The sequence below is a fragment of the Suncus etruscus genome, chromosome 17 (genome assembly GCF_024139225.1).
Source record: "Suncus etruscus isolate mSunEtr1 chromosome 17, mSunEtr1.pri.cur, whole genome shotgun sequence".
NCBI classification, from domain to species: domain Eukaryota; kingdom Metazoa; phylum Chordata; class Mammalia; order Eulipotyphla; family Soricidae; genus Suncus; species Suncus etruscus.
In genome coordinates, this window is record NC_064864.1 from 36,333,513 (window position 1) to 36,346,732 (window position 13,220).

General features: G+C 39.2%; 1 protein-coding gene across 4 annotated transcripts in view; it reads right to left on the reverse strand.

Moving 5' to 3' along the window:
• Positions 1 to 749: 749 nt before the first annotated feature.
• CPEB3 (cytoplasmic polyadenylation element binding protein 3) overlaps positions 750 to 13,220 on the reverse strand; it is a 221,457-nt gene continuing 208,986 nt past the window's right edge. For all 4 annotated transcript variants that reach the window (XM_049790848.1, XM_049790850.1, XM_049790849.1 and 1 more), the window contains one exon: positions 750 to 6,358. In XM_049790848.1, coding sequence (XP_049646805.1) covers positions 6,131 to 6,358 — 228 coding nt within the window. In that variant the 3' untranslated portion in view covers positions 750 to 6,130. The remainder of the gene's footprint in view (positions 6,359 to 13,220) is intronic.

Below are 13,220 nucleotides of genomic sequence, written 5' to 3' on the forward strand. Positions count from 1 at the left end.
CTCCCTATTGGGAGGACACAGGGCTCTGGGCATAACCGGCTGCTCCTCAAAGCCCCCATGACCCGCTCTGGGTCCTCTTCCCCTCCCCAACCAGGAGGAGCCTCCTTGGGGTTCCGAGTGACTCCTGTCCACCCCATCTAGGCAGGTTAGGAGCATCAGTCAAGTCCCTGTGCCAGAAACCGCCGCAAACCCCACAAAACCAGCCCAACTTGGACAAGAGACTTGAGACCCATTTTCTGGAAGGATTCGAGTCCCTGCAGGCTCCCACAGACCCGCTCAGAAAATGGGCTCCTGGGGCCAGAAATGGAAGGAAGAGCAGAATCGCCTGATCACCGCCCCACCTGGTTTTGAGTTGAAAATTGGTGTCAGAGTGCTGAACCCATACTAACTCTACCTCCTCTTTTGTTTGGTTTCCTTTGTTCTGGAAACAAAACAAAATATGTTCGGTTTGATTTTAGGGGTCACACCCAGCAGTGTTCCAGACTTGCTCCTGGCTCTGTGCTCAGGGGACCACATGAGACGCTGGGGATCAAACTTGTGTAGACTGTGTGAAAGGCAAGAACCCTACCCACCGTTACTATTGTTTGGGACACCCCAAATGGTCCTACTATTTGTGTTAGACAAAGTGAGGTGCTGTCCAGGTATCTGCCCCCGCCCTAGAAAAGCTCAGCCTGCAAAGCACCTGTTCCCAAGGCAATCCAGATCCTCCAAGCTTCTCCTCAGCAAATGCAAAGGATGACAAGTGTCAGTACTTCATACAACTAGATTTAATAAGTTGTAATTACAGAAAAAAAAGGTCCAAACTACAAAGTTGAAGCAGTTGTAAGCAATAGCTGCATTGAGCTCCATGGTTCCGTACAAGCACTATTAGCCCTAGCCCCAAAGGCGGAAGCTGAGTTAAGAGTTACTAGCAAAAACAATCTAAGAGAACAAGTAGTAAAAGATACAATACATTTAAAATTAGTTGTTAGTTGAAAAACAAATACAGAGATCTTAGCTGTGAACACTCTAGAAGTTATGTTGGTTATTGTGACAGCAAAAATACAAATACCTAATACTTTATACCTCAACAGAACTATATCCAGAAAAGAGAAGAGCGAATATCCTGTGTAGCACCCGAGCTTTCTACTTGTTGCTATTCATCATGGTCATACAAATTTAAACATCCTCAAATCACACTTCTTGATCATCCATTTTGGGGTATAAAGTCAACAGCATGGATTATAAAATACTCTGTAGTAAAATGGAACACTATTGCAGCTGAGATAGAGAAATTGGATTATTAAAAAAAAAAACCAACAGAATATGTTAGCTGACATACAATACAAACTGGGTAAAAGCAACAATCCATACAAATAGGCCAATTTAACAAAAAGATACTTTCCCCCCACTAATTTGTGACTATAGTCCTTCACTCAAACTTTGCAAGAAGAGACGTCACAATAGTTAAATATTTAGGCTTTACCCAGTTAAATGTTTTTTTTTTATTTTTGTTGTTGTTTTTTTTTTTTTGCTAAGAGATAAAATTAAATCTAGTGGTTTGTTTTTTTTTGCTAATTGCATAAATTCAGTATCCCCTGCATTAGCCCATGTCTCACTAGCAAGCTATAAAACAGAAGATAATAGGCAGAAGTCTAAGCATATTCTTTATATCACTAAAGCAATAATTTTCCCATTTCTTTTCTCCTGTTCCTAATCATTTATTTGTAGTTAATGTAAAATTCCAACCAGTAATATCCAATTTTAGTTAAAATTTTACATCACAACTTGATCTAATCTAGGTTATTTACAAAACTGAATACATAGAGCATACCCAAGAGCTATTTCTGGACACACGTTTGTTTCTCCCAGTTATTGATAACTTTGCCTCTGTGGCCCCTGTGACTGGAAGAGGCCATCAACACAACCATCTTATCTAGAGCAAGTCTCTGGATGTTTCTATTTACACAACACCAGTTTTGCAGTTTCATTTTGGGTGGCTGTTTAATTTTAGGTGCCATTACAATGACATGCTGACTTAACAGCATACTTTCCAGGCAAGCTGAGTTTGGGAAAGGAAGCCGGATGGCACTAAGATCATCCTCGGAGTGGTTAGATATGGTGCTACACTAAGAGGCAACCAAGCAGCAGAGGTCAGAAGGGTAGAGGAAGACAAAGTCCAAGGCTGTCCAGATAAAGTGGTGATGTCCAAGTTTGCTTTCTCGGTTTGAAGGTGAGACACTTCAGTTCCGGTCTAACTACACAGACTGACCAACTTCTCTGATTCTCAGATGAACCCAGTCACTGTGTGGGACAGATCTGGCCTGAGTAAAAGGCAGGACTGGCATGTGGACAGCAGTTGACGGCAGATTTGCATGTGTTGGAACACATACACAGGATATAATGAAGCTAGAGAGTAAAAGCAGAGCATCATTTTGTGGATCTGGACGAGGGAAGACTTCATCACTGGGCCACTGATTTAGCTGCATCTGGTGTTGTATAAACCCACTGCGACATCCCTAGTCTTACACTGAACCACTAGAATAAAGGAAAAGGCTTGTCAAATCTCACATGTTCTGCTCATTCTGTCATTTTATTACCCAAGTAGCCATTACATTTTCCAATCACTTTACAGAACCAACCATTTTCATCGTTGTCACACTATTGTAAACCACATCAGCAAGTTAATACATAAAGCTTTGCATTTCAAAAAACTAGACACTTTAGTAACAATATTACAAAGGTTTTAGCTTCAAAAAATAACTGAAAATGAAAAAAATAAACTTTTAAAGAATTAGCATCATAAAATTAATTTATTCCAAGTAAAAATACAAAATAATATTATGACATTGACCAGATATGAAAGTCCCTCCCAGAAACAATTCTAGTAATGATTGAGAAAGCACTCCTTAAAGAAAATACGAAATAAAATGAAAAATATGTAAATATGTTTAATTTTTTTCTTAGCAAAAAATCTTTCTAAAAATAACAATGAAAATTTGTCTCAGTACAAAGGCTACATTACTATTGAAAAAATACCAGCATGAAGAAAAGGTACATATTTGACAGTAGAAAAATGATTTTAGTGAATCACAATGTCTAAAGTCTGCAATGAAAATAAATCTGCAATAAAGATTTATGCCTTTTTTCTTTTCTTTTTTTTTCTATTTTTTATACAAACAGTACAAACAGTATTGCACATAACAACAAATAGTCGAGGTTAGGTTTTAGCCTTCAAAAAATCGACTAGTTCAAGTGTCACATTGAGGAAAGGGCCCTGTCACAGGGCCTGTGATACCCAGGGCCTTCCCAGTCAAGTTGCAGGTCAGAACACCTCTGTTTTTAAAAAATAATTTTCTTTTGAAGGGCCCTCTCTTCTAATATAACATTAACAACTGGGGGCACATTTATTTACAAAACAAAAGGGAACATGTTATAATTTAATAAACTAAAAAAGTTCTCTTTAAAAAAATACAAACAGAAGAACTCTTTCACAATCCTGGTCAGTCGAGCACAATCAACGCTGGATTATAAATATACAAATTAAGGGAAAGTAGTTTCCACCGTCTAAGTCACAACTTTCAGCACCAAATGGAGTTTTATTGTGTGTAACTGATTCTTCATAACGTTTCTCTTGCCTTCACTTTCACCTGAGACTGTACAGTCTTCCAACTTAAAAAAAAATCTCTGTTATTTTAGTACATGAAAGAGGGGTGCTTCTTCAAAAGGTTTTGCTTCTTTCACATAATTAGGTAGATTTCTGTAGGTTAGATATGGTCTTTAATATTCTAGTTATAAAGCTCTAACTTCTTCATTTTCAAAAAACACAAATAAGCATGAAAAAAATAAAGGTACCCATCTGTTAAATCATTTTTCTTGCAGAATTAAATTAATATATATTTTTCTGAATAAACTCACTTAGAAAATATCATTTTCTTTCCTATATTTCAAAATTGAGGTATTGCAAAAGATCATGTTGGTCAGAAAGCATGCCTTTTTCCTTAAAACAGATCTTCAGCCAACTTTTGAAAACTGTCTAGAATACAAAAAGTAGTAGTGCATAACAAAATTACTTGTACAGATGAATAAAACCCACAAACATAGAAACAAACAAACAGAAGACCACAGCTGGGCTGGAAAAAAGCAATTATTACCAAAAAGCCCAGAGGTAACCGCAAAAAGGGAGAATTCTAATAAGCAATATTTTATCCCATAAAAAACTATTTTGTTTTGCCTTTTTTGAAAACAAAATACAATTTGAGAGCTGGTAATTGCAACTAAACACTGAAGCAACCAAACAAGACAAACACAACGAACAAAAAAAATAACTTAAAGACAGTTAAGTACTAGGACATCACAGCACAATAAACGTAGCAACTTAAGTCTATTCTGCAGTGTCATATCCAGTCAGTCAGATTGTCCCCAGAATTCCAAAACACAGGAAGATTTAAAAAGAAAGGATTTATAGAATTTCACAATCATTGTGTGTGTTTATATATATATTATTATCTGCAGCCCAAGAGTGAATGCTAAAAAAATGTCCATGGTAGTACTATAGCAAGTCTTAATTCTATTCAAGCCTTACAGGATAAATCCAGGGAATTAAGTAGTTAATTTCTCACACAACCAGCCCTGTCCACGTCATTCTAGTTTGTACAGACATTTCTTTAGCATCAGCATCATCACACAACTTCCTTAAAATGTGCCTAGTTTGTCAATCTGACACTTATCTCTATATACTGTATATATTCCTAGTGTTTGTAAGCTAAGATGAGCTCTTTGGTTTTCTGGACAAAGTATGAAGCTATGTAAAATGGTGCAAGCACTAGGAGATTGTAACTAAGAGCTCATGTGTTAGTTAATAATATACCAGTTAGGAACCATCAAGTCCATTAATGTCTGACACAGAGGCTTTAAACAGTTAAGTTTGATCACAGTTAGACATAATCACTTTACTATATAAAATAAATTGCACAATATGTAACAGAGCACCGCAAAGTACTTCATCTACCATCCACAAATTTGCTTTAAGAATATCCTACACCTAGGTTTTCTATTGGTTGTAAAATAGGCAATTCTGTAGGGGTTCTCTCTCATCTCAGAAGCATTCCATTCACTGAGGCATGCCTTCCTCCAGTCCATCATCGATTCTCTGAATGAAAAAAATCCTTTTAAAATCATTACTTTATAGCTTATATAGATTCTTAATTTGTGCATTGTGGGAAGGTGTTATACTAGACATTGGGTATAAAATTTATTGCATGCAGCAACCTGATTAAGTAAACATGCAGTCAGAAATAGTGCCCTTCTGTTGAAACTTTCTGAAGTCTATTCTGATCTCCTGTTGGCAGCTGATTCTATTCCTAAATCACAAAAGTGTGTTGTTGGGTTTTTTTTTTTAATTGATACCTTAGCCTGAATAGAGTATTATGGTATTAATAATACCACTTTAATAGCAGCAAAAGCTATTGCAGCATAAATTTACATAACACTAAAAGATCTAACCAAAATCTTCAGCAAAACAAAAATCAAACATGAAGGAAAAAAAAAATAAAGATTCGGTTTATGAGGTATCCTTACATGTCAAAACAGAGCAACTAAAGGCTTATTTTCATTAAGGGTTATCCTTACTCTAAATGACCCCTGCTAATGATTGCTGATTTGTTGAGAAGTTTTTGCTACATCTGCCACCTACTCAGCATTACCTTTGGTAAGTCTTCTCCTAGGGGCAACTCATTTAAGTTTCTGAAAATAAGTGCATGCTCCAGTTCAAAAACTATCAGAAGAACAACACAACAAACAAAAATGATCACACAGACATCAACCCGATGGCTGCTGATGAGAATGGCAGTCTCTCTACTGCCAAGGGACAAATCAGGTGGAAGAAATTAAGGTACAAAGCAGACAAAGGTGTGAATCAAAGTGCAAATCAGTACCATTATACACTCTTCAATTCTGCATTATACTGGACACTGAGTTCAGTAATATGACTGTAAAGAATAATAAAAAAATAATAAAAAGACCCATTTCTTCTTTAAAAATCGAGAACAAATGCACAGATTTCCAGAACACTGTCCGCCCTGAGGCAGTGCCCGTTCTTTCCCCTCTTGGTTTTCTACTCCAGTACTTGTGGGTGGGTTCTGCCCTGGGCTCAGCTCCAGCGAAATGGGACGTGGCGAGGGCGGTCGCCTCCCTCCTTCACCAGCGGTTTGTGGAACTCCCGCCCGGCACGGGAATGGATGCTGGCCCAGCAGTATTCGCAGTAATACTGCAGACAGGTGACGTTGGCACAGAAGAAGGGGGCAAACTTCCCACCACAGCGTGTGCCCTGGCACTCATCACACATCTGATCATCCAGCACATATGGCTTCACTTCCACCTGCACCCAAAGAGGAAAGGGAAAAAAGTTTAGCCAAGTTGCTTTTTGTTTCTTCCTTTCAAAGTAAATTACAGAGTAAATTAATGGTGTGTCTCTATAATTTCGGTTAATGGAGAATGGGGCTGAGAGTACCGAGTGGACAGGCTTCAGGACTCCTTGCTGGCTAGAAGCCTGGTTATAGGCAACTCCTTAACCAGGCTCTGCTTCTGTTTGCTCTATTTGTATACCTGTAAGGCAGGTACAGCACGTACATGTAGTTGCATAACTTCAAAATGAGTCTCTTTTGTACACACACAGACTTGGGTGGCTAGAGGGAGAGAGTATAGAAGTTAAGGTGTTGGCCTAGCTTGCAGCTACAGCCCTGACAATGGTTCAAATCCTGGTACTGCACACTGTCCCCTGAACACAGAGCCAGGAGAGGCTCCAGAAAACTGCTGGATGTGGTATTTTCCTCCCCAAATCTGACAGAAATTTGGATTTAACAGTGTCTCCAGTATTGACCTCAAATTGTGTTGGTGAAGTGCAAGGACTGAAATCTGAAAGTCTAGTAGCATGTGATGTGGCAAGAAGGGATGAGAAAGAACATACTGGGGAAGTCAGCTAGGATGAAAGTGCAGAAGCAGGCATAGGCAGGACACACACTAGGAGAACAACCATTCCTGTCAGGAGACAGGCAGGAAAGAGGAGTCGCATTAACTAGCAAAGCAGCTAAAGGAAGATGCTACTACCCAAGCTGAAGGTCCTTAGAACTCTAATCCCAGAACTGGTAGCAAGGCAAAATGGGGGCTAATGAGATGTTAAGAAGGATCTATAATAATTGAGGCTTTACAAATACTTTGGGAAGACTGTATCGCAGGCAGGGCATTTGCCTTGTATGCGACCAACCCTGATTCAAATCCCAGTACCCATATGATCCCCCCCAACTATAGCAATAGGGATCCCTAAGCACCCCTGGGTATTGTCCCTAAATGAATGAGATATATGAGTACTTTTGCAGGCCCAGAGAGAGAGAACAGAAGTAAGGAAAGCTTTTGCTTTACACATAACTGATCCAGGTTCAGTCATCAGCAACACACAGTTAGGTGCCCCACTTTTGGGAGTGGTCCCTGAGCACAGAGACATGAGTATTATTATGACCCCCAAAAGAAAAAAACTGAAGGGAACATTTTCTAGTGCATTATTCTTTATCTTCCATAATAGTCTCCAAACTAGAAGTTTCAGCAAAGAACTTTTCATATAGCCTTTCAGGTGGAATTATAGAATCTAAATGAAGAAAGCAGTAGATGAAAACTAAAAGCAAGAAGTAATAAAATTTACTGTGGTTTCATAACACCTCATATCCTCAAGAAAAGAACCTGCTATAGAGCAGCTGGTAGGGCATTTGCTGACGCAGGTGTGATCTTTGGCATCCCATATGGTCCCTTGAGCCTGCCAGGATTAATTTCTGAGTACAGAGCCAGTAGTAACTCCTTAATGCTGCTGGGTGTGGCAAAAAAGAAAAGAAAGAAATGAAAGAAAGAGAGAAAGAGAGAGAGAAAGAAAAAGAAAGAAAGAACGAAAGAAAGAAAGAAAGAGGAAAGAAAGAAAAAGAAAGAAAGAAAAGAAAAGAAAAGAAAAGAAAAGAAAAGAAAAGAAAAGAAAAAGAACCTTGTAAAAGTTTTCATCTAGGTTTTCATCTAGCCTGGAAGTGGCCCTTAGTACACGAACCTCAGAGTCCTTGGGGGCGGGGGGAGGCTGAAGGGTAGGGTCTGTGAAGTCATGACCCTCTGACAGAAGACACTTTGCTTACTACTCAGAGTACCACTGGACACAAGTCCCTCAGGTTCTAGCAGAGTCCAGGTGTAGAGGATGGAGAATTTTGAGTGTGATTGAGAGGAAGCTACAGGAAGAGAAGCCAAGTTCAGGGCTTACATCAGCAGCAGGGAAGGCAGGAAACACAGGGCATGCCTAGAACTTGACACTTTCCATTCCCTGTAGAAGGCACTTTTCAGGCAGGCATCCTACAGCATCCTACAGGCCCAATGACTATTCCAACATTTCTCCTTGGAAGCCCACTGAGACTGTACCAGAGAGCAATGCCTTTCCTGTGGCTCTAGTCCCCTTCCACTTAAACCCTTCTGCACCTGACAAATTACTCAGAATCATTCTCGATATCTCTCACATTCACCTCTGTATCAGAATTCAAACCAGAGTGGTCTGAGGTCATATGCCTGGCTGAAAGTAAGCCACATTAAGAGCTCTGCACCCTTAAGAAAATCTCAATTACTTGAGTCTCTATTTCCATATCTGCATACTGAAGAGAAAGGAGGTTCCCAGGGAAATAAAATGACAGAACAGTGCCTTGCACACTGAGATTTTCCAGTGCAGTTATTCTTCCTGCTTCCTCTCTAGTCCAGGCCTTTAAATTCACACTCTAATGTGCCTCTGCACTCACCACCAGTCTCAGACTTTCAGAGTTAATGCTTTTATGTATATGTTGACATTTCAATAAATTGCTTTTACAATATCCCTCTCTGAGTCAAAGGCCAATATGTCTCCTCTGTTCATCAGGATAAAAGCAGTTGTCTTAGATATGACACTGGCTCTAATGCAAGCAGAAAAATCATGGTTTGCACTACCCTGCACAGACCTGCTCCTCAACTCAAACATAACCTGGTCTCTATTTTTATTTATACTCTTTCTTCTTCCTATTTTTTTTGCCGGGTTCATATTTGGCAGTGCTCAGGGGTCATTCCTGGATCTGTGCTTAGGGATCACTTCTGGTGGGCTTGGAGACCACATATTGCTGGGGATCAAACCTGGGTCAGAAAAGCCAGTGTCTTTCTTACTGAACCATATCTCTGAATCTTATGGCACATATTTTATATAAATTGGGTCATATAATAAGTCACCTTTTTGGTCTGGCTTTACAGCATGCAGAACTATATTCCTTTTTATTACTGGATAATATCCTATTGTGTATGCATTTCACAGTTTTTATTTACCCATTCATTTGTTGATGAGCATATTGATTGTTGTGATCAATTTGGTTATTGCAAATGCTGCAGCTATGAGTAAGTGTGCAGAGATAAATATCTGTTTTTATATGAGTTTTTATATGAGTACCTGTTTTGCTGTTGTTTTGGGACCATACCTGGAAGTGCTCAGGTCATATTCCTAGCACTGTGCTCAGAGACTATTTCTGGCCATTCTCAGGGGACAACATATGGGGCCAAGGATAAAATGTGAGTTGTTCTTATGTAGAAGCCTTACCCCTTATGCATAAACCAGTACTATTTCTCTATCCCTGATTACCTGTTTTTAATTATCGAGTATACATTTCAGAGAAGAACTGCTGGAGCATATGGAAATTTTATTTTTAATTTGTGTGTATATGGTGCTTGGAATTGAATCCAGGGCCTTACATGCAAGGGATGAACTCTACCACTAAATTACCTAAATGGAACCTCTATATTCAATTAAAAATTTTTTTTTGGTGGGTAGGTTTAGGTCACAGTACTCATTTTGGCAGAAACAGAAGCATGCAAGGAACTAGCAGCCTGATGGTGGCCATTTATCTTCAAACCATAAGCTGAGGAGCTACCAGGAGGCGCAGGTCTACACTAGGGGGCTTCAGCAATCATATCTAAGTTCCATTAGCCTAGAAGAAGGGGTAATGGAGTCAGAGAGAAGACTGGTCTGAACATATTCACACTCATCTAAAAAAAACAGCTGACATGGTCAAGAGCCATTTATAACATATATGGTTATTAAAAAACAACTTATATATAACATATATATGTATATATGTATATATACACATACCCAGCTATGCTCAGGACTTACTCCTGACTCTGCATTCAGTGATCATTCCTGGTGGTACTCAGGGGAACTTATGGGATGTCAGAGACAGAACAAAAATCATTCATGGGCAAAGCAAAAGAAAACGTATCATCTGTACTATCTTTAGCTCCCAGTTTTTTTTTTAATTTTATAATAAATATTTTATTTCTTTATTTTGGTTTTGGGGCTAAAGCAGCAGTGCTCAGGACTCATTCCTGGCTCTGTGCTTAGTAATTACTCTTGTTGGTTCTTGGGGGACCATGTGTTGCTTGGTTTTGAGCCCTCTCTTTTGGGCCAGAGAGACAGCTCAAGGGGCATGAGCACATGCCAGTGGGTGGCCCACGTTTGCTTTCTGGAACTGTGTGGTCATACGAGCACATCAGAGCACAGCCAGATGGTCCTGGAACCAAAAAACAAAGAACAACTGTTTGGGACACAAGCTAGATTACTGAACTATTTCAGGATAAAGTTACCCAAAGCATGGGATATATTTCAAAATAATCTGGGGGTATACTTTTAGATAGTACAGGAAGCAGGGTGCTTGCCTTACTTGTGGCTCACCATGGGTGGATCCCATCACAACATACAGTCCCCCTCAAGGGTCACTCCTGGGCACAAAGCCAGGAGGATCACCTGAACACTGCTGGGTATGGGCCCTAAAGTGAAAAATAAAAATGAAATAAATCTGGGGTGAGGCTGGAAAAGTAGGTAAATGTATATATGAAAGAAGATTGGCCAAGTTGGTAACTACTGAAATCAGATGATAGGACACTTAATGTTGAACATTATGATTGGATGACATATTTCATTCACTACAGTCTCCTTTACAATTTTGTGCATATTCAGATGATTCTATTATTATGAAATTAAAAAGCCTAGGTGGAATGGGAAAAAAGAAATTATAAAAATGACTATATGTGATGATTTTGTGGAGGGTGTAGGGAGTAGTTTTGGGCATACTAAGCACTGAATACACTAAGCAGAGAATACTTCTAGTTTGGGGCTTACGAGCTTCTCCTATCAGTGGTCGGGATTGAACTGGGCCTCCTGCTTACAGAGGAGAGCTATCTCCCTTTTCCAATATGATTCTGCAACTAAATGGATTTTCAGACGAGGAGGTAACAATAGATAATGAATAACGGTCTATTCAGATTCACTTTCATGACCGAGACTATCAAGTGGTAGGAATATTTCAATGATCTGAAAAATATTCAAAAATAAAGAATGAGAGGTAAAGCTAAGAAATTATATACCAGATCCAGGAGAACATAATATATGAATGACAAAAGTTACAGAGGAATAGAAAGCAAAAAGAAAATAAGGTTCTTGGGTTGAAGAGACACTAGCTTTGTATGTAGCTGATTGAGGTCCAATCCCTGGTTTATGGTTCCATTAACACCGCCAGGAATGTTTGAATATAGAAATAGAAATAAGACCTGAGCACAGCTGAGACTTAATTTTAAGCACACCCCCCATCAATAAGATAAAACGAAACAAAAGGTAATAATCTGACTAAAGTCCTAAAGTTGATGTTAAAAATAACACCAAGGGCAAAATAGAAAGCTCAATAGATGAGTGTATTCTTTGCATACAGAATACGCAGCTTCAATTCTCAGCACCACATGGTCCCCCCTGCAGGACTGAAGCTGGAACACAAACCTTGAACACCATCAGGAATGGACATAAAAACAGAAACAAAAGTAAGACATACCACAGATGGAGCATGGTCTGGTAATAAAAAATACCAATAGGTATATTCTGTCAAATCACTAAATATATTACATGCTTCCAAGAGACAAAATCTAGTTATTATCTGCTACCAATGAAAGAAACAGACTGACCTCATACTTCTCATCTGCAACACTGACAGCTGGAACTCTATTAGGCTGAGAGGAAAAAACCTAATCCCCAAATCCTCTATCTTCTAGGTATCATTTTTTCTGCTTTGTAGGGACCAGTATGAAACTAGTAACTTTATTCTAGTCTAGTAATATCCCCTCAAAAATTTTACTTTTGTAAGTGTAACAAAAATGATCAATTACTTTGAATTAAACCAAACCATAAATCTTAAAGATGCTCCCTTGAATAAATGCATAGGACCTACATGAAGAAACATAGGAAGGATGGAAGGAAAAAATAAGGAAGGGAAGAAAGTATGAATCTTTTTTTTTTAATCAGTCTATATAAAGAGAAACTAAGAGAAGGTGGGCTTTCCTCTACTTTTTTTTTTTTTTTTTTTTTTTTTTTTGGTTTTTGGGTCACACCCGGTGGTGCTCAGGGGTTACTCCTGGCTGTCTGCTCAGAAATAGCTCCTGGCAGGCACAGGGGACCATATGGGACACCGGGATTCGAACCAACCACCTTTGGTCCTGGATCGGCTGCTTGCAAGGCAAACACCTCTGTGCTATCTCTCCGGGCCCTCCTCTACTTTTTTGGTTGGCAGAGCGGACTATGAAAACCAGGACTTGTCTCCGTAGCTGAAAATATTCTAGACCAGACACACCTTTGTAATAAGAACTAAAAACCGGGGCTGGAGTGGTAGACAGATGTGGGGTCGATCTCTGGCATCCCATATGGTTCTCTGAGCCAGGAGCGATTTCTGAGGACAGAGCCAGGAGTAACTCCTGAATGCTGCAGGATGTGGCCAAACAAACAAACAAATAAAGAAAAGAACTAGAAACCAAAAAATTGGACCTCCAAAACAGCAAAACAGTGAGAAAAGGCAAAATCAGAAAAAGTCAATAGTGCTGCTTTAGAGACTGATTAGTGGAGCCACTGCTGCAAAGCTGTTCTAACAGCATCATTCAAGATATTGACTCTTGAGTAAGAGCAGAGGCTTACCCAAATGGTATGACACGCACTAGGACTGAAAATGGCCACAAATGTGCACGTGTTAGATGGCTACCAATGAACTCTGTTACCTAAAGGACAAGAGTAAAGCAGTATCTCTGACCATTTAAATTAATGAAGTAGCCTGATTATGATGATGGTATTTAAGAAGCACTAAACTAAAGAACAGTCATTATTTTGTCCCACTCAA